The 20,916-nt window shown below is 42.7% G+C and overlaps 1 protein-coding gene across 5 annotated transcripts in view; it reads right to left on the reverse strand.

Moving 5' to 3' along the window:
- Positions 1–20,916, reverse strand: part of TFG (trafficking from ER to golgi regulator) — a 37,287-nt gene that overhangs the window by 2,166 nt on the left and 14,205 nt on the right. For 4 of the 5 annotated variants that reach the window (XM_030582934.1, XM_030582905.1, XM_030582923.1 and 1 more), the window contains exons 4-8: positions 20,291–20,374; positions 13,166–13,312; positions 11,639–11,806; positions 7,598–7,738; positions 1,574–1,663 (exon numbers count right to left, since the gene is read on the reverse strand). In XM_030582934.1, the coding sequence (XP_030438794.1) occupies positions 1,574–1,663; positions 7,598–7,738; positions 11,639–11,806; positions 13,166–13,312; positions 20,291–20,374 (630 nt within the window). The remainder of the gene's footprint in view (positions 1–1,573; positions 1,664–7,597; positions 7,739–11,638; positions 11,807–13,165; positions 13,313–20,290; positions 20,375–20,916) is intronic. The other variant, XM_030582940.1, reaches the window with a different exon arrangement.

Here is a 20,916-nt window from a genome sequence, read left to right on the forward strand (position 1 = left end):
TTACTATTAAGGATGAGTAAATCTAGCTTGGAAACTAGAAGAACCATTCAAATCTCAAGACTGGAAAGCATCAGACAGATCCTCCTACCTCTGCTGAAATTAGGTTTCAGGAGGTCTGACATTGTCTTCATATCATGAATTTTGCAAGGGGGTGAGGGAGAAGTACATGTGTGTCTACACAGAGCAGTTAGCCACAGCTTAGAGTGCTGAGAGGAGGAACAAGATGACACACTGAGAACAACAAATCTCCATGTCTGAAGTTTCCAAAGCTCTTACCCAAACCAAGTTTCACAGCTTGCTTACCAGTTATGCAAAGGATAAACAGTCTATTCTTGAAAGTAAATTAAACTCTTCAAATTAATGCACTTTGCTACATATATGTTTCTAAAACAGCAACAGCTTCATCTATACAGAAACAAAAAATTCCTATTCCTTGTGTATGTGTTCTGCAAAGGTTTGCGTTTTTTGAGTGAGATAAAACTTGGTATGTGATTAAACACTAAAGACATGCACACACTGAATTTACATTGTACCAATTTCCTGCAATGTAAGTTTAAAACAACTGGCAGAGATGCTCATACTGATATTCGTCTACTGGCCTTTATGAAACTTTTCATAGGGTTTTGGGATCAGAGCAGTGTTACTCTGCAGTATCTGAAAGAATGAATAAATACCTTTATTAATTGATTACTGTCTCAATAACTAAATAGCTGAACTGCATTATTACTAGGATCAATTAGACATTGTATAATTTAAAAGGAAATTCAAAGTTCCCTTTTTCCATGTCTTTGAACTGAAAGTAAGCCTAATATTTTTTCATTTGAGGGCCCTGTAGAAGCCTAGCTTTTTATTCAGTTTCACTCCCTCAATCATGTAGCACAAGGTCACAGCATTAAAGTATTCTGCTGACAGAAAAAAACAGTGATAGTTTAAGTTCAAGTACTATTGACTTCTACAGTTGTTTTAAATCAGTCCTGGAAACTAGTTTCTTTTGGGTGACAGTTCAGATAAATAGAGAAGAACTGGTACAATCCAGTATTCATACCAAATGTGAACTAATGGAAAAGCCTCCGTTTGGATGCTGTATTTGATTTGTAAGCTAGTGAGACGCTGAGGCATTTTCTTGTACAATTTATTGGGCTGGGTGGCATCACTCGCTAGAGGCATCAGAGGGAGTATTTCATCTTTTTTTCCAACAGAACTAAAAACATTGTAAGGAGGTAAGAAGCTGTCTAAAGGCAATTTTCTTTCAATTTGTTTGTCTTTGTAAAAAGGCATTCTGTTGGGTAACCCCGAAAAATCCTCTCTAGTTCAGTATCAAGTAGCATTGAATGTTAGGAAATCAAACATCAGCATAAACTTTATTGCTAGGTGAACAGAAATACTGACAAATTAAGGGCAATATATTTTAAGGAGCTGCTGAATGCCCTCTACTCCCACTGACGTCAATGGAAATTAAGGATGCTCAGCACCTTGCACTGCCACTCAAGTGAAATTAATACTTTGGCACGAAGAAAAATGTAGTAATCCTATTCTGTACCTACACAGAAATTTGAAAACAGCAGCTGCTTACCTGGATACTGCACACCATATTGTTGCTGAGGCTGAACTTGTGGCTGCTGAGCAGGATAACCGGCCTGTTGGTACTGTTGATACATCTGGCCTATACATTAAAAACACGATTTTTAGTAAAGGAACACAGTACCTGAGGCCCAAAATCTGACATCATACACAATAGTCTGGTGGACAACGGCTAAGAAGCAATTTGGGTCTCCAAGCCCATCCTATAGCACATTTTTAAAAACAGGGAATTACTACAAGAGATCGTAGAATGCTTCTGTCTAAAGGTTGGTTACAAGGTGTTCCACTAGCAGGCACTTGTCTGTACAGATCCCACAATATTGGTCTAACAAGAAGTATGTTTTATTTAACCTGCAAAGCCCGGTAAACACACATTTTTTCTTAACAGACTGTGGGTTTTGGAGAGGCTGTATATGTGATACAAGAAGTATCATGTGCCATAATTAACAGTGATTTAGCTCAGGGCTAATGATGTTTTTATTGTTTAATAAAGGATCTTAATAAATAGGGCTTTAAAAAACTAGGGTGTTTTCCTCTTTAATCTCCACTGTCTGCCTGTTTATACCACGGTTCTAACATGTTTTCTATGGGCAGTATTCTAAGGAGAATGGTACATTATTCACTCTAATCTCATATTCCAGACATCCTTTAGCATATTCAGCCTGCTGTAAGCCAAGTTTTCCAAGAGGCCCAGGAGTACATACTTTTAAAGAAAACCATATGTATAAGATCAGAAGTTCCATTTTAATATTTTATTTGCTAAATTCAATGCTGTATTTCAGTTTTCTTAGGCTAACTTTGCACTTTAGTGTTTGCTTTTTGTGTTTTTTTGGGTTTTGTTGTTTTGTTAAATCTGCTATTGAAATCAATTTCCTTGGTCTGTGCTCTGTTGAGCTTGAGGGGTCTACTTTTCAACCCTCCTCCACTGCACACATATTATGCAAAGAAGAAACCAAGGTGTGGCTGCCAAACCTCATGTTTGGCTTAGCTTTGGCAGACATAGCTGACAGCACTATGTCCACTACATGTTAGTGTACCATTTACTATTTCTGCTGCAAAAATCTGAGGAAAACTGCAAAAGAAGCGAAATGATTAATTTCTGTACCTTTTGAGCTATTCCACATGAAGACTAGATCAAGAGTCACAATCATGAAAACTGGCTGTAAGTCGCCTCCTCCCTCACCAACAGCAATGACATACAATTTTTATATACCTCCACTTTTTAAAAAAAATGCAAAAGGATCAATGCTATTTACATTCCAATTCTGTAGGCAAGTCCACAGAAAAAAATCCAACAGTAAAATCTCACGTTTTACAACTCCAGTATCTGCTGTCTTGTGCACATTTAACAATAGGGGAGTCTCAAGCTGCCAAAAGGACAATAAAAGCTAATCTCTGGACCGGAGATGGGAAAAAAGGAGCAAATCTATCAAGTGGTCTTGAATCTATGTCATGCAGAGGGGTTGGAAAGGTTTTAAACAACAATTTACATGCCTTATTTTGTGGTATCTCACACCAAGGTAAAAATCTCAGCAAGGGAATGGACAGAGAAAGAAAGCAGAGGCTCTTACCTTTACCGATCAGAAGAAAAAGTGTTAGTTTTTACCTCCTTTGTTTAGTGATAGCCTAGGAAAGGGTTTTACACTGACGACATTTGTCAACACTGTGGAATTAGTCTGCTAGTGATCATTTATTTCTAGGGCACTTTGTCTAAGACAGTAAGTGCTCCATATTCAGAAATGATGTCACACATATCCCTCAGTTATCAATAAAAATCAGGCTGTTCAAATTAAGACCAAGAGTTTGGTTTTGGTGCAGAAGTGTAGGTCTGCATTAGCTAAATGAAAGGGAGTGAATAAAAGAAAGATACCTCTTTCCAAATTCTTTATGCAGAGTTGCTCCCAGTTCCACTCAGGATTACATCAAGTAAAATAACACACATAGCAGGGGAAGAGAATCATAAGAGAAACAACAGAGAGGAACGTACTGGCCATCTTTTAAATAGAAGGGGATAGTAGAAAGACAATGAGACCTTTAGAACCATGAGTACTGAGCCATAAGCCAAAGTAAAAAGCTCAACTAGGGAGGGAAGCTTAAGGAAGTGGTTCTGTCATGTTCCCTGATGTGGTGGTGGTTGCCATTAGGAAGAAAGCTTCTATCTTCTTCTTCAGCAACACTCCCTCTTAGAGAGGCTTAAAGTACTTCCTAACTGGGAGCCTTCTCACTCATCATGACACTGATGAGGCCTCTCCCCCATCCCATTCTCTGAAAAGGCTCCTACACCATTCATGTTGGTGGGGAATGGGGAAAAATGAGTTAAATCTGTCATCAATCATTAAAGTTACACCTGAGGAACTTAAAAGCATCTTTTCTTGTCTCAGTCCAAGAAACTTAAAAATTTAGTTGGGAACAATATGAGACAAGTAAAAAGATAAGAAACTAACTAGTGTATTTGATGAGGGTACTGGAGAGACTCTCACCTCTATCACCATTTCAGATCAAGCCCTATATGTAATTACTGGAAGTCTTTCCTGTCAGACCTCTGTTTGGTAGGCTACTTGAAGGAAGCTGGTTGTGGCCTGTACAGTTACTAGTGACTGTATCAAAAATGCAACCACTGGCACCTGCTGCGGAAGCAAAGAACTGAATGGACACGGAAAATAAGTTCTCACCTCCAGAGTGGGCCCTCCAAGGTTGAGGCACCTTGGTGAGAAGTATGAGAATGCTTATCACCTGTTCTGTCAACAGAAAATTTACTGGATTAAAAGGGATGGGGGACTCGAGAGGAATCAGCAAGGAGTATTTGGCCTCCAGAAAAACTGCTGCATAAGAAGTATCTCACTATGAAATTTGCTACTCGTGTCTTGTTTCTACAAATCACAAATGAAACTAGTAAAAGTAAAGATCGTAGTGTGGGCATACAATTACTGAAGCTATATGAACATTCTACTATGACCAGTCTGAAAGCAAAGTGCACTGAATAATACAAAGTGAAGTGCTGCACAGCACAAATGAAAACACTAACAAGTTAAGCATTCTACAGTTTAACAGTCCCTGCATTTGTTATAGATTTTCTCACGTTCAGAGACAGCTGTTTCACGTTACTTTAGACGACACCTGGCACATGGATCTCTCATTTGTATAGCACCTATCAGACAGGAAGATCCTGAAGTGCTTTACAAACTTATGATCTATTAATGCATGATTTACTTTACCCACCACTAAACTGCTGCCACGTCTGCATAAACAGTTGGTTTAAATGAATCTTAATTGAAATCAATGAAATGTTTCATGAAAATTTCCAGTAAGAAAACAAGGAATGACTAGAAATCAGGAACTCAAGAATCATTCATAAGTCTTAGCACCCAAAATAATCCTATGTTAGAGTTTATTTGATGTACAAGAATAACAGCTACTTCAATATTTCAAGTACAAAGGATGTGATAAATGTAGACTGATGAATCTGAGGTAAATAAACGTGATAGAGCAATTTAGAGATATAACAACAACGGAGATGGTGTTTTAAATTGAAACAATGTTTCAAATTGGTCTGCAACTAAAACATTTAGTGCCCTGTTGTAGAAAACAAGAACATAAAGGAAAAAGAATTCTCACTATGCTCAGCTGGAAAGAAACTAATACTTTTATTGGGGGTAGTGGTGTAACTCAGTTTTTGAAAGTAGAAAACACTATTCAAAGCTTTCAGTCCCATCAATCTAACATTTATATTGGAAATAAAATAAATATTAGCAATAAAGAAAGCGACCATTATTTGCAAGTGGACAAGGCTCTGTATTTATGCATCAAGGAATGAGCAACAGTACACACTAATATTTGTGATGACCAAAGTGCAATACCTGTGATCTCCAACCTCTTCCCAGTGAGGAAACTACCTAGAATCCTATTTTGAAAATAAAATTATGTGAAGAAAATAAAATCACCTCCATTAAATGAAATAGCAGAATTTGTGAGAGGCAAGAAAGGACTTATAGAAAATTCCGTTTTTTATTTTAACACTTATACATGTAATGAAATATAAATAGGTCTGTAAAAAAGATATGAGTAGTTTAACGAACACAAACCCTTGTATTTGTCTCAATTTAATTTTAGTAAATGATACCAAGAATGTGTGTTCCACATGCTTCTAAACCACGCTACATTGTTTTAAAAGGTATTCTCACTATGACCAATTATCTATAGTGGGAAAACCCAAGATTTGTGCTGCAGTTTTCATTGCGTCTTCTGCCTCTCTCCAGCATGTCAGTGAGTGATTTTTCACTCACTTGACATTGACAAATGACAACAGTTCCAGACCTGTACTAGCAATTTAAAACCTTTACCTTGTTACTTAATTCTATTTTAAGTCAACATGTAAAAACCCACACCTTGTTTTTCTCCATTTGACTTCCTTTCCCACAGAACTGCTGACAAAATAAGTTGTTAGCAGCTTAGAGTTACAGTGCTTACTTTTCAGTTACATTTTCTGCCTGATCTAAAATTGCTAGTGTCCAAAAGCATCTACAGCACAAGTCCCAAGAGCCAACTACTCAAACAGAATTATCAAACAAAAGGATGATGCTGCAAGCAACAAAGCAGAGGTGTTCAGATGTGTGGTGTTACTGAATCCAAGACAGCAGCTCAACAAAGTGTTACTATTTGGTTAATATTAATAAATAGCATATATTAATATATTGTTTCCAATCCACACAAAAAAAGTGACACTTTGTAATTATATTATGAGCACTTGGCTCTTATCAGCCAATTTCAAGTTTACGTATCTCTCTCCTTGGTTCTATGGGTACCTTACATATTTGAGTCCTAAAATCTTCCTTGCTAGCCACATGACATTGGGATACCTTTATCACCTTCTTCAGTATTTGCTACACTCACCTGCTGAACACTGATCTGTAGATTGCAATATACAGGATAGAAAGCAAAACAAGGATGCAATTCTGCCCCACAAGTTAAAAAAAAAAGTCAAATTAAGAATATTAGAGAAAGACCTTTAAGCTGCATCTTAAAATAAAGTAGAGGGAGCACAGCAGGTCCTTCCTGGAATAGATTTCCATCAAAAGGGACAACATGCATGTTAGTGTTTTTGCAAGTGACAATGTAGAACCAAAAGAACTTGAATACAATGGAGATTTCAAGCATGTGCATATTAAGTCAAATCACAAAAAGAAGGGCACATGGTACAATAAAGGGCTTTGAATGCCAAAGTCTAGATCTTACATGGAATTTTTAAAGTAAGATCTAAGTAAGCCATTTGAAGAAAGTTAGCAGGATAATAACAGCTACAAACCATCACAATGGCTACATGATTCTGAACCAGACATTGGGAGAATTATTGGCAGGTCATTATGAAGGCCATTACAATACTCTATGACAGAACCATATAGCATTATACAATGTATATTAGAACATTAACAGCTGAGCTGGCCTGGATTTTTGGACAGGACAGTAAATTTGTCTCTGTCCTCTAAGGAACATGCACTAAACAACATAATTTGCACATTAAGTGTATAATTGCTTACTTTATAGTATACAGACCAGCATTTCTAACAGATTCCCCCATATTTACTGTAAAAGTGACAAATACAGCACAGAAAGTAACATGTAGAAGTTAGACTTTCAAACACTTCTAATGTAAAATTTGACATCTGGAATAGCTAACATTCCTGTCGATTTTTACAATGACGTTTACATCTACACTAATTTTACTACTGAAGTGTTACAGTAATTACTGTAGTAATGTTCCTATTATTTTTTAGTACCATCTGACTTTTAAGACAAAGCTACAGCACCACCTACTGTTTTAACATTGAATCTTTAAAAAACTATATTCTAATGGGGAGAATCGTGGCCTTTAAAGTCTGATATTCCCTAGAAGATTCCTAGTCATATATAGTATTAGATGTGCCATTTAAAGTTCTAATGTAACCTTTTAATGTAAAACATGACAATCCTCAATTATTGAAGTCTGACTGCAATTTTCATGATGTAAGTTACTGCTCACCTTCCATCTGACCAGTTGGTGGCTGACTTCCTGCATACGCTGGCTGCTGCGGCTGAACCCCAGGTGGGTGGGCTGCAGAAGAGGAGGAAGCAATGCTATCAGGTGTTCCTGAACGCTCTTCTACAGGGGCACTAGGTGGTCCTGGGGAAGCAAGAGAATATAGTAAGCATGGGAAATAAACAAGCAAAAAGATTGGATATTCTTAAACTGAATAAAATATCTTTTCTGCATCAAGTACTTTCCAGTTTTGCACAGCTTTACATTTGAAAAAGTTTAAACTCTACTTCGCAGCACAGTCCATGCAGTCTAAATTCAAAACCCAGTCTACTTGGAAAATAACTGCTGGGGTGATTTACCAGGATTTCCTAGGGTAAATATGTATTTGATTGGCAGATGGGGGGAGGGGTTTGTTTTCAGTATTTTGGGGTTTCTACACCCAGCAAGGATAGAGCAGGTTTTAGTCTGAAAATAATTAACTGCCATGGCAATTTTGAACATATAGTGGGGAAAAATAGTCACTTGGATGCTAATGAACAGTTTGAAGTCACAAAGACTAGGTGGATTCTGGATATTTTAAGGCTGTAAAATGCTCTGGAATACCTAACTGAAAAAACACAATGTATAATTATGTACATTTTGATCTGAGGCCTACAAACTAATGCCCCAATCCTATCAACCGAATGCACAAGTAGTTCCACTAACTTCAAAGGGACTCCTTAAGGAGCTTAAAGTGCTGAAATCGACATCGCCGGGTCAAATTTGGGGATAGTGTGGATGCAATTATATGGTACTGGCCTCCGGGAGCTATCCCAGAGTGCTCCATTGTGACTGCTCTGGACAGCACTCTCAACTCAAATGCACTGGCCAGGTAGACAGGAAAAGCCCCATGAACTTCTGAATTTTATTTCCTGTTTGGCCAACATGGCAAGCTCATCAGCACAGGTGACCATGTAGAGCTCATAGCAGAGGTGACCATGGAGTCCCAGAATCGCAAAAGAGCTCCAGCATGGAGCTAACAGGAGGTACTCGATCTAATCACTGTATGGGGAGACAAATCTGTGCTATCAGAACTCTGTTCCAAAAGACGAAATGCCAAAATATTTGAAAAAAATATTCAAGGGCATGAAGGACAGAGGCTATAACAGGGACCCGCTGCAGTGACGCATGAAATTTAAGGAGCTCGGGCAAGTCTACCAAAAAAACAAAGAAGCAAATGGACACTCCGGGTCAGACCCCCAGATATGCTGCTTCTATCATGTGCTGCATTCAATTCAAGGGGGTCCCCCTACAACTACCCCACCCCTGTATGTGGACTCCTGCAAGAGAGTCTCTCACAACAGGGAGAAAGATGAGGAGGAGGAGGAGGTTGAAGATAGCACACAGCAGGCAAGCAGAGAAACTGTTCTCCCCAACAGCGAGGAACTGTTTATCACCCTGGAGACATTACCCTGTCAACCCGGGCTCCCGGACCTTGAAGGTGGAGAATGCCCCTGGTGAGTGTACCTTTGTAAATATAATACATGGTTTAAAAGCAAGTGTGCTTAATGATTAATTTGCCCTGAAGACTTGGGATGTATTCGTGGCCAGTAAAGCTACTGGAATGCAGTCAAGCAACATCTGTTCATCTCTCTGTGTTATCCTCAGAAGAGAGAGATCATTCATAGTCACCTGGTTGAAACAGGGGAATTTTATTAAGGGAACATTCAGAGGTGGCCGTTCCTACTGAGCTGTCTGCCTACGGCTGAAAAGAAATCATCCCCGCCGTTAGTCACGTGGCGGGGGGAGGGGTGATCATCTCAGAGACTTAGGTGCGAGAGGGGGTTTAGTTGGGTTTGTGCTGCACGTTAACCCGAAAACCACAGCCACTCCTTTTAAATGGCCAACCCATTTTAAATGGTCAACCCAACTCTCCCTTTTTTCCTCCTGCAGCTGCAAATGTTTCAACACTACCACTATTATCTCCATCCCAGACGCTAGCACAGACAAGGCGACGAAAAAAACGCACTCGCAATTAAATGTTCTCTGAGCTCATGCAGTCCTCCTGCACTGAAAGATCCCACCAGAATACGTGGAGGCAAACAATGTCAGAGTCCAGGAAAGCACAAAATGAATACGAGGACAGGAGGGACGCGCGAGATGAGAGGTGACAGGATCAAGAGAAGCGGTGGCGGCAGCATGATGAGCGGAGACAGGCTGCAATGCTGAGGCAACTGGCGGGGAGGGGAAGAGAGAAACTTCTACAAGACATTCCCATTGGCCAAACACAGCAGAAATAAGTGCCAAGGACACACGCTTTAAGATCAAGCAGCAAATAGCAACAATTGATCACGTTTTCTAGTTATCAGTATGCGTCAGTGACTTTTTTTTATAAATTACTATAAGGCATGTACAACTATAGGGAAATACGGCCAAAATTTTTATGATTATTTTAAAATCAATGATTAGTTACTGGATGCCAGCATTTATAGAATACTGTTAATGGTCTTAATGTGAAGGTTTGGTTTTAACAGTATCTGTCCACTCTTGTTTCTAACAAATAATGGAGTTCTCTGCCATCTGCACATGAATATGGTCAATATTTCCAGTCTTATTTCTTTGTTCAGAAGGAGTCTTAAAAAAATCCTTTTGCTGAAGGACTTCATTAATCCCAACAAAAGAATATGCTAAGTGATGAATAACAGTTCTAAAATGGAAGCTTACAGGAAATGATGGTCTCACTTTGGCAAATTTTTTGGCATAAGGAGAAGAATTTGATTCCAATTTTACTTCACATCAAATTACAGTTTATAAAGGGTTTTCTTGCCACTTTAATAAATATAAAAATGGGAGCTATTAAGCTGTTTTGAATTTAGAGCACCCACATTAAATGCAATAGATGTTTGAGCCAACAAAACAAGGAATTTCCAAATTAAAAAGCCTAAACTGAGCTCCCACAACTTGCAGTTAAATCACTGAAAGTCAGTGCAGGTGGTGGCCCTTATAGGATCTGGCCCCAAGGTTGCCCCTTGGCTCTTAATCTCTTTTACTCCAACTTCAGCACTTTGGATAATCCCACATAAATTATCATCAGAGCTGTAAAATCTAGACACAGAAAACAAACCTCTAGACTGACAACCTAATTTCAAATTTCAATGCTGTTGCGTGGTTGTTTGAAGTTACCTTAGTTTTCATATAGGGGTTTAAGATGACATTGTATATATTAATTTCAACAACATCTGACAATCAAGTGTAGTCAGTATTTAGTACCTGTACTGTCCTACTTTTGCACTGATACTAGCTCTGAAGGTACCATTGCCATAAGACTTAAATTAGTAACAATGCTATGATGAACAATGACACTTAGCAAATAAATTGGCAAAATGATTGCTTCTTTTGTTATATCCTTTAAACAAAATTTAGTGCTGGTAGAAATTAAGGATAATCATTAGTAATGTTTATTTAAAATAGTAATCGGGAAGTTTGGAGTGTGTTTTTTGAATTCTGACCAGTACTTGCCACTTTACATTGCATTTTTGTGCAAATGCGTGAAACTCTGAAAGTGAAATTTGACTCAAAGCTCACCGTAAATGAAAGTGGAAGAGAAAAGTTTATCTGGAAAAAAAAAGGGAAGGAGGGGTTTTTTTAAATCTCACTTAAGTAACAACAATAGACTGAACCTCTTAGGCCTTTAGTTTAACCTGCATAAGCAGGTGCAAATCCCTGGATTTAAATATAGTGTCCACTTATTTGTATAGGCCCCAAACTTTCTATTAATAGTAAGCGGATTGTTTTAAACTACTGTAAGCTATTTTTGCTCTCCACGTAACTAAAAATGATGCAATATAAATGTGTTACATATATTCCATCAGAATTTGTAAGCCAATTCAACCCAGGCACTTTAAAACTACCATATGATGGAACTCTAAAAACAAAAGCACTGAATGGAAATAGTAATTAGCACATTCATACTATGAAGTCTTTATTTCATAACAAGACTGAAGTTTTAACTGCCAACAATGAAAATCTGTTGTGCTTTATTTTCAATAAAATATATATCCTTACCCGACACCTGATCATCTGTCAGCCCAAATGCTGACATGACATTTTTGCTGATTTCATCTTGATTTTTTAATGGATCAAAAGCAGACATACTTGCTGCTATAACTTGAGTAGATGGCTTGACAGAAGAGTCAGTAGCAGCAGGTTTTTCTTCACTACCATCAACAGCATCTATTAATACAGCAACAGATTTGTTTCTATTACATACACCAATTAAGAAGTCTATCAATTTGAAATACCATTCTGCGACAAGGAAACAGTGTAGTTAAATGTTCCATGGCTGCTCATATATATATAAACTTGCACAGTAAATTTTAAGAGCTGCACACACAACTTGAAGTTGACATCAGAATAACTGGAGAATGAAGCTTATCTACATACCTACGATAGAGGTCAACAGAAATTGGTTCAGTCCTAACTCACTTCTGAAGCAGAACGTCATAGTACACAAACTTATTCCCCCCTCTTTGGGGGAAGGCCCATTTTTGTTCTATTTGTACAGCGCCAAGCATAGTGGGTTCCTGGTTCCTGACTGGGGCTCCTAGGCTGTATGGTAATACAAATAATAAAAAAACTGAGATCCCAAGACTTCTACCCCCACCTGCAGCAAGTGCCTGCTTTTCTAAATTGTCCCAGCATATGACAGCAACCAGAGAACCCCCAATGAAGCTGCCCAACAGAGGGAAAACAGTCAAGAGAGTTCCATATACTAAGTGTTGTCATTATTGTGTCTCTGATTGGGTATTATTATTATATTCCTCAAAGGAGGGTTCAGTTAAGGTGACTAGCAAAGTACAGTTCTTCGTACTTATCAAAATGAAATTGCAGTACCCCCAGAAAATCCATATGTCAGACACATTGCTGCTATTAAGTAAAAATGGAGCAACTACTTAGGCTCAGATCCTTTTCCAGGGATTAGTAGCTGATGCTTCAAATCAGCCTCTCTCAGCTGGTTATTAATCCACATAAAATGCCACACACCCTGAGAACTGCTGCTTAAACATTAATATTTGTTTTGTTTCATATTTAAGAAACATCACATCTTTTAGGCATCAGAAAGGCAGTGTTATCTAAAAGATGGAGCAAAGGACTAAACCAGGGGTTCTTGAGTTCTAAACTTAGTTCCAAGCAATGACTGGGTAAAAGTCATTAGCTTTCTAGCCTCCACTCCACACTCTCCCCCCATCTGCAAAATAAGCATATTACTACTTACCTAACTTACAGGGGAGTTTAAAAGATCTAAATAAAATTTAAGAGTACTCTGACAGATAATCCTTGAAATCTTCAAAGTAACCAGTTAGGAAACAGTCAGTCACTGTTTCTTAACTTGGTACAATACTCCTACTTGTTAAAAGACTGTGCTTGACTTAAAGTAAGTAACCTTAAGGCCACTAGCAATTTAAGTTTCTAAAACAGCAACCGAGGACCAGTTTGCAGACTGAGAGAATTAGGCAAGATTCCCTTTTTACTGTATGTAAGAGCACACAGTTTGACTCAGACAATTCTTTACCAGTAAAACGCCCGACCTACCATTTTCAGGCAGGCTGGTGGAAAGCCCTGGTTCAGCAGGTGGTTCCAAACAATCCAACAAGCGATTCACTTTGTTACGAAGTTCTATCAGCTCTCGACGGAGATATTTCACCTGATTGGATTCTAGAGGTCTTGGCTGCCCATTAACTATAAAATAGTAATTAAAGAAATCAACTCTGAGGGAACATAGTAACAATTATTTGTGTAAACACAGGTTAAACAACTTTCTTATACAATAGTATTCCTAGATGTCAAGCATAAAGAAGAACATCTCTGTCTCTGTTTTGTGGAAGGGAGTTTAAAAATCACATGTACTGTAGGTCACGAGTGAAAACAGACTATAATCTCACACTAGTCCAAAATGCACATTTACAACCACCCAATTTGGCTCCTTATTGCATATTACCAGAGCTGTATGGAGACATGTGCATGCACCAGCCTGAAATATGCTTAGGGCAACCAAGAATTCATTCTTTTTCAGTTAATTTTTTTCTGATCTTTCAGTTGCAGCAACTTAATTGTAATTGTTAATTGTAAACAGTAGGTAAGAAAAAGTGTAGTCATGTTTATGTTGGCAGTGTCCCTTAACAAAATACAAACTACCATTTTCTAATATCTGTGCAAAAAGGACAAGTTACCTTTTCCATAACTGGTGTTCAAGATGTGTTGCTCATATCTATTCCACAATAGGGGTGCTGCTCGCCACGTGCACCAGTGACAGAAGTTTCTCCCCTAGCAGTACCTGTAGGGAGTGCCCTAGCGACCCGTGGAGTGGCACCTCCATGACGCAGTATAAGGGGCGCTGCGCGCTCCTCCCACCCTCAGTTCCTTCTTGCCAGACAACTCACAGAGGTGAAGGAGGGCGCGAAGTGGAACAGCAACACAACTCAAAGAACAATAGTTACAGAAAAGGTAACTGTCTTTTCTTCTTCGAGTGATTGCTCATGTGTATTCCACAATAGATGATTCCAAGCTGTATCTATTGGAGGTGGGTAGGAGTTAGCAAATTCTTGGGATGGAGAACAGCCCTGCCGAACCTGGCGTTCTCCCTGGTCTGAGAGATAATGGCATAGTGCAAGGTTAACACGCGAACTGAAGGCGACGTGGCAGCCCTACAAATATCTTGAATGGGGACATGGGCCAAAAAGGCAGCCGACGAGGCCTGCGCCCTAGTCGCATGCACCTTCACAACTGGTGGTGAAGGGACTCTTGCCAGGTCATAACGGGTACTGATGCACATGGTGATCCAGTTGGAGAGCCGCTGAGTGGAGATTGACCGACCTTTCATGCGCTCAGCCGAGGCGATGAACAACTGCGAGGACTTTCTGAACAGCTTAGTCCACTCCAGGTAAAAAGCCAGAGCCCATTTCACATCCAGCGGGCAGCGGTCCTCACTGAACACATGGGGCTTATCTTTATGAAACACCATGTACGGGGGCTCGGAGGTCAGGTCCCCAAGTTCCAAGTCCTGCCTAGCCGACGTGATCGCAAGCAGGAAGGCCACCTTTCACGAGAGGTGTGACCTGGAGCACATGGCTTGCAGCTCAAACAGGGGCCCCATGGAGATGGACCAACACCAGGTTTAAGTCCCACTGAGGGACTGGGGGCCCCCAACACACAGGAAGAGACAATCCAACCCCTTAAGAAATCAGCTAGTCATAGCATGGGAGAACACCGTGTGGTCCTGTACCGGTAGATGGAAGGCCGATATGACTGCTAGGTGCACCTTGACTGAGAAGGGCGCCAGGCCCTGGGCTTTAAGGTGAAGGTGGTAGTCCAGAATAAGCTGAATCGAGGCAGCCAGTGGGGAAACGCCCCACTTGTCTGCCCATCTGGAAAACCAAGACCACTTTGCCAAGTAGGCTTGGCACATGGAGGGCCACCTGCTTTCTAGGAAGACGCACTAAACCCCTTCCGAGCACGTCCTTTCCTTCCTACCTAACCACTGAGCAGCCACGCCATGAGGTGGAGAGCCACTAGGTTGAGGTGGAGGCGGTGGCCCTGGTGCTGGGAGAGCAGGTCCAAGCGGGACAGCAACAGCCATGGTGGAGCGACCGCCAGGCCCATGAAGGTCCCATACCAATGCTGCCTGGGCCATGCTGGGGCAATCAGAAGGACCCAGGCCTTGTCTGTCTTTATCTTTGCCAGGACCTTGCTGATCAGCAGGAATGGGGGGAAGGCACAGAGAAACTGGCTTTACCAAGACAGGAGGAAGGCATCAGAGATAGCGCCCCATCCGGCGCAGAACCGGGGACAGCGATAGTTTTACCAAGTTGCGAATAGGTCCACCTGGGGAGTTCCCCACACTTGGAAAAGTCTGTGCACTGGAGAGACCACTCATGCTGAGAGGAGAAGTACGTGCTCAAGCGATTTGCCCGCGCATTCTAGGCACCCAGCAGATGGAAGGCCTGTAGGCAGATGTCGTGGGCTATACAAAAGTCCCACAGCCTAAGGGATTCGCAGCAGACAACAGAGAATTGGGCCCCACCGTGTCTGCTGATGTAGAACATCAAGAGAACTGTGACCACCAGGCGCTCCAGATGTGAGTGGAAGACCATGCACACCAGCAGTATAACCCTGAGCTCCTTGACGTTTATGTGGTCTCTGAGCCGACCACAGATCTTGGGTCTGACTGTTCCCCACATGGGCCCCCCATCCCAGGTCCGCCATGTCGGACACCAGCTCCAGTGACGGGGCCCTGCCCCTGAATGGGACCTCCTGAAGCATGTTTCTCAGGGAAGATCATCACCATAGGGAGGAGATCACTGGCTCGGGCACTGTGAGGACTCTGTCCATCCTGTCCGTGGCCTAGGAGAACTCCGAGGTCAACCAGAACTGGAGAGGCCTCATCTTGAGCCTGGCGTGACGGACTACATACAGATGACGTGACCCAAGAGCTGGAGGCACACTCTGGCGGTTGTCACCGGAAACCTCATGATCATGTCGATGACCTCCTTCAGGTCTCGAACCTGTCCGGTGAGAGGGAGGCTCTGGCTGATGGGCGTCCAGGACTGTCCCAATAAACTCTATGCATTGCCCTGGGACTAATGTGGAATCGGTGTTGTTTACCAACAGGCCCAAAGTGTTGCACGTGGACAGAAGGAGCCCCACGTGATCCCGCACCTGCGACTGGGAGCCGCCCTTGACCAACCAGTCATCCAGACTGGAGACGATCTGCACCCCCCCCACCTGAGGTAGGCCGCCACCACCAACATACACTTTGTAAATACTCTGGGGGCAGTGGACAGGCCAAACGGGAGGACTGTAAATTGGTAGTGTTCCTGCCTCTGTGGGCGCCTCTTATAGTCCTGCAACTTCTTATAAGCGGTCTCGTATTTTGAATGGGTGGCCTGAGGAGTCATCCGAGGCTTGAACTTAGGTTCAGCCAGAGCTGAAACAGAGAGAGACAGAGTCTGGAGAGTTGTGCAGGAGTCTTTCAGGCCATGCAGCTTTGTATCAGTTTGTTCCGCAAACAGAGCTTTGCCGTCAAACAGGAGGTCCTGCAGGGAGGCCTGCGCCTCGCTGGAGAGCCCAGATCATGACGCCCTTCTCATGGACACCACAGAGGCCATGGACCACGCAGCTGTGTCTGCTGTATCCAAAGCTGTCCGCAGGTTTGCCTTGGCAGCTGCTGTTCCCTCCTCCACCAGTGCTTTTAACTCTTCCCCACTGCGCTCCTAGAGGGAGTCCTCGAACTTGGGCAGGGAGCCCCACAGACTGAACTCATACTGGCCCAGGACAGCCTGGTGGTTCACCACTCATAACTGGAAGCTTGAGGACAAATACATTTTTCTTCCAAATGAATCCATCCTCCTTGAATCTTTATTTTTTGGGGTAGGGGCTGGTTGGCCCTGCCGTCCCCTGTAGTTGACCAACTCGACCATCAGGGAGTTAGCAGCAGGGCGGGTGTTTAAGTATTCATACTCCTTGGCGGATACAAAATACTTGGCCCCCATTTCTAAGAGAGCAGAACACAATGAGGCGTGGGTTTACCACAGGGCATTTGAAATTTTCACCCCCTCTTCGCAGAGAGACAAGACCACCCTGCCCAATGCCGAGGAGGACAGTATATTAAACAGGGAGTCCGAGGGCTCCTCCATCTCCTCTGCTTAGAGGTGGAGGCTTGATGCCACGCTTTTTAAGAGTTCTTGTTGGGCCCTAAAATCCTCCTGCGGGATGGAGGGAGGAGGGGCCATAACTGCCTCATCCAAGGAGGGTGAGGAGGCCGGCTCAGTACTCTGTGCGTCTACCGGCACCGGAGGGTCCACCACTTGGTCTGTGTCTGGGCATGGTGCAGAGGATGTACATCCTACTGACTCCTTCCTCGGGGGTTTGGAGAGGTAGGCCGATGGTCCTTCTGAGGCTCTGGCCACCACTGGGGGCTGAATCAGGGGCCACAGTTCCCACTGGTACCATTAGGCCGGCCCTGGGGCCCGGTGCTACTACACCTTCTGTGGCACTGGTGAAGCCGGCTGTTCGGCCTGGCTGGCTTGGCCCATTGATGGACGACTACTGAGGGAGGCCAGGCTGACATACGACCTGCCCCTGTCCCCCGAACAGGAGGAGTGGTGGTGCCAAGAGCGATGCTGACCATGGGACTGCTATCCCGACGTGGAGGACCAGTACCATCCGTAACAGCTGCTCCACGATCGGTTCCGGCAGGTGGACCCACAATGGTGAGACGCCAGCGACCGACACCTGGGGCTGTGAAGGCAGAGCCGTGGCGGGGTGGAGCAGGATGACGAATGGGAACGACATTCGTGCCGCGACCGGCTGCAATAGCCCCTTCAAGATGAGGACTTTTGGCATCGTTTGCCTCAGTCTTGTCAGCGTTCGCTCCTCGAGGCGGAGCGGTACGGAGAGTCTAGGTCAGATGGAACCCAACCAGACAGCCTGATGGGCATTGAGGGCTATTCACTTTCAACTTTGCCCTGAACGGTCACTGGGCAGGGAATGGTGTTGGGAACGTTCCCACCACCGAGACCAGTACCAAGCCAGGGGTGACTGCAGAGATCCCAGCGGCAGCTTGCCTCTGGAGCTCGGTACCGACATCAGTGGTGCTCCTGGTACTGGCATGGACATAACGTCCTGGGCTGCCTGCAGGGCCTCCAGTGTGGAGGGCATCCGGACATCCGGGGAGGCCTGCTCCAAATGGGCTGGGGTACTCCGCTCGAGTTGAGTTAGAGGCCTAGAGGCTGGTGGGGATCGAGGACTGCCCAATGTAGGCCTAGCTTGTCCCAGGTTTACTCCGGTGCCACGGCAAAGAAGGCCTTTTCCTAACCTTCTTGACGTGCCCCGTGGACGGGAAGCAGCGCCAACGAGTCAATGGCGCCAAAGAGTCCCCATGCACTGACACCGCAGTGCCTGGTGCCGACTTGGAGCGGCGCGCTAGAGCCAGAGTCAGTGTCGACTCCATCAGAATAGCCCGGAGCCTAATGTCTCTTTCTCTCTTGCTCCGAGGCTTAACTAACTTGCAAATCTTGCAGCGATCGCTGAGATGGCATTCCCCCAAACAGTGTAAACAGTCCGTGTGCAGATCACTCACTGGCCTAGCTCGCCTACAAGTGTCGCATGATTTAAAACCCAGGGCACGGGGCATGCCGGCCTGGGTGCTCTAGCTAAACTAAACTAACTGAACTAACTACAGGTACCATACACTGAACAAGCAAGCAGTTTTGGGGACGAGCTACAGCAAAGCTGGAGCAGAGCAGTTCCAAAGCACCTTCTCTGGTGGAAAGAAGGAACTGAGAGTGGGGGGCGTGCGCAGTGCCCTTATACCATGCCATGGAGGCGCCACTCCACGGGTCACTAGGGCACTCCCTATGGGTACTGCTAGGGGAAAAACTTCCAGCACCAGTGCACATGGTGAGCATGCACACTTATTGTGGAATACACACGCGCCATCACTCGAAGAAAAGGCTGTGATAAGAACCTACATGTAAGAAACGGTTTGCATGAACAAACAAAAATTTTCCACCACAACTCTCTCATGTTTTTCTGTTCACTTATGGTATGTCTACACAGGGATAAAAAAGCCCTTGTCAGCTGACTTGGGCGCACACTCCAGGGCTGACCAATTGCTGTATACACGTTCAGACTCGGGCTGAAGCCCAAGCCCTAAAACTCAGAGGATGAAGGGTCCCAGGGATCAGGCTCCAGTCCGAGCCCAAACCCCACGAGCTCGAGTCAACCAATCCAGGCCAGCCACGGCTGTGCCGCTGCTCTTTTATCCCTATGTCGATATACCCTCTGGAGTCAAACTCTTTAGATATGCTTACAGTCCCCCAGTTTTTCCTCTTAATTTAAGCCTAAAGCACCACTGGAGAAGACCTATTAACAGTGGAAGCAGAGAGAAGGTCTATATGCATTGCCAGCACCAGAGTGGCTGCCTTCTGGGCTCAATTCATTTTCCACTGTATTTCCTGAGTGTGTGTGCAGGGTACAATACAATTATCACAAATCAAAATGGAAAAGATTTTCACTCTTTCTGCTCCACAATAAAATTAACAAAAGGACAGAATGCTCAAAGCCAGTACCACAGTAGCGCTCAAGGACTCATGTCTCTTGACAGAATGCTTACTGCTGTACGACCACTATATCTCAAGCTGATCAGTTGCCTGAACAGTGGCAATTCGCTGAAAAACAGCTCCTTAAAGAGAGACAGTTAACTTGAAATCTACTCAATTTTTTAAACAAGAAAATGAGTTTAGAATTTTCTGTATTATACCTGTCTGATGCTCCTTTTTTGTAGTTTTATAATCACATTTTATTATTTCTTATGCTTCTGTGTCCTACATTGCTGTCTGGAAGACCCACACAAACCAGGGAAAGTGAATGGCTATATGGAGAAAACAATGAAATTCCCTGAACACAATGCTCTGCCAAATGAATTAAATAAACCTGCAAAAATATTTCTCCTTCTAACCTGTAGTTTCTTTAAGCTTAGATGTCTCTTGTAACAGTAGGGAAAGCTATTTCAGGTAGCAAGGGAATTTTTAAATGTATGGCATCCTTTTCATTATAAACAGCCTTCATGGAAGGAAATGTCACCAGCATACAAAGAAGAGAGCCTATTGCCTGAATTAAAAAATAAATAAATAAAATCCCCAAAACATCGGTACTTACCAAACAATGTCAGTTTAAGTATCCTACTGCACTGAATTGCAAAGGAAAGATCGGAGCTATCAAAAATTGTTATAAGATCTCCATCTGTAAAGAATTTTTAAAAAATAGTTAATATTGAACAGTAACACAAAAAGGCCCAATGCCCATCTACAATTCAAATGACTGTTTAAAATAAGATGTTTGCTTTTTAGAAACTGTAATCATAACTTGTTAAATTTGGTTTTAAAGCAGCTAGAAAAAAACTGTTACATATTACATTACAAACATGGTACATGACAAATACAACTATGGGCTAATGTAAAATCTCAAAATGCATAGAGTTAAGAACACTTTTTTTTTTTAAATAACCCTATCCTTTCTTAAGTCTTAATGACATGACCAAAGGTAATTTATAATTTGCAATTTAAATCAGATTAGGAAAAATATTCCTTCCACCCAAATTATGAGACTGAGAGACATGAATCAGAGAGCATTTAAGAAATTACTAAGGTAAGTTTGGTGGTACTTTTTTTTAAGATACTCTAATTTCAGGCACAGCGAGCTGAGGCTGCGAGGGAGGTGCTGGGGGCTACACTCCCCGGTTGGGACCTTACAGGCCAAGCAGGACGGTCCTGTGAGCCGGATGT

Source organism: Gopherus evgoodei, chromosome 1, assembly GCF_007399415.2.
Source record: "Gopherus evgoodei ecotype Sinaloan lineage chromosome 1, rGopEvg1_v1.p, whole genome shotgun sequence".
NCBI lineage: Eukaryota > Metazoa > Chordata > Testudines > Testudinidae > Gopherus > Gopherus evgoodei.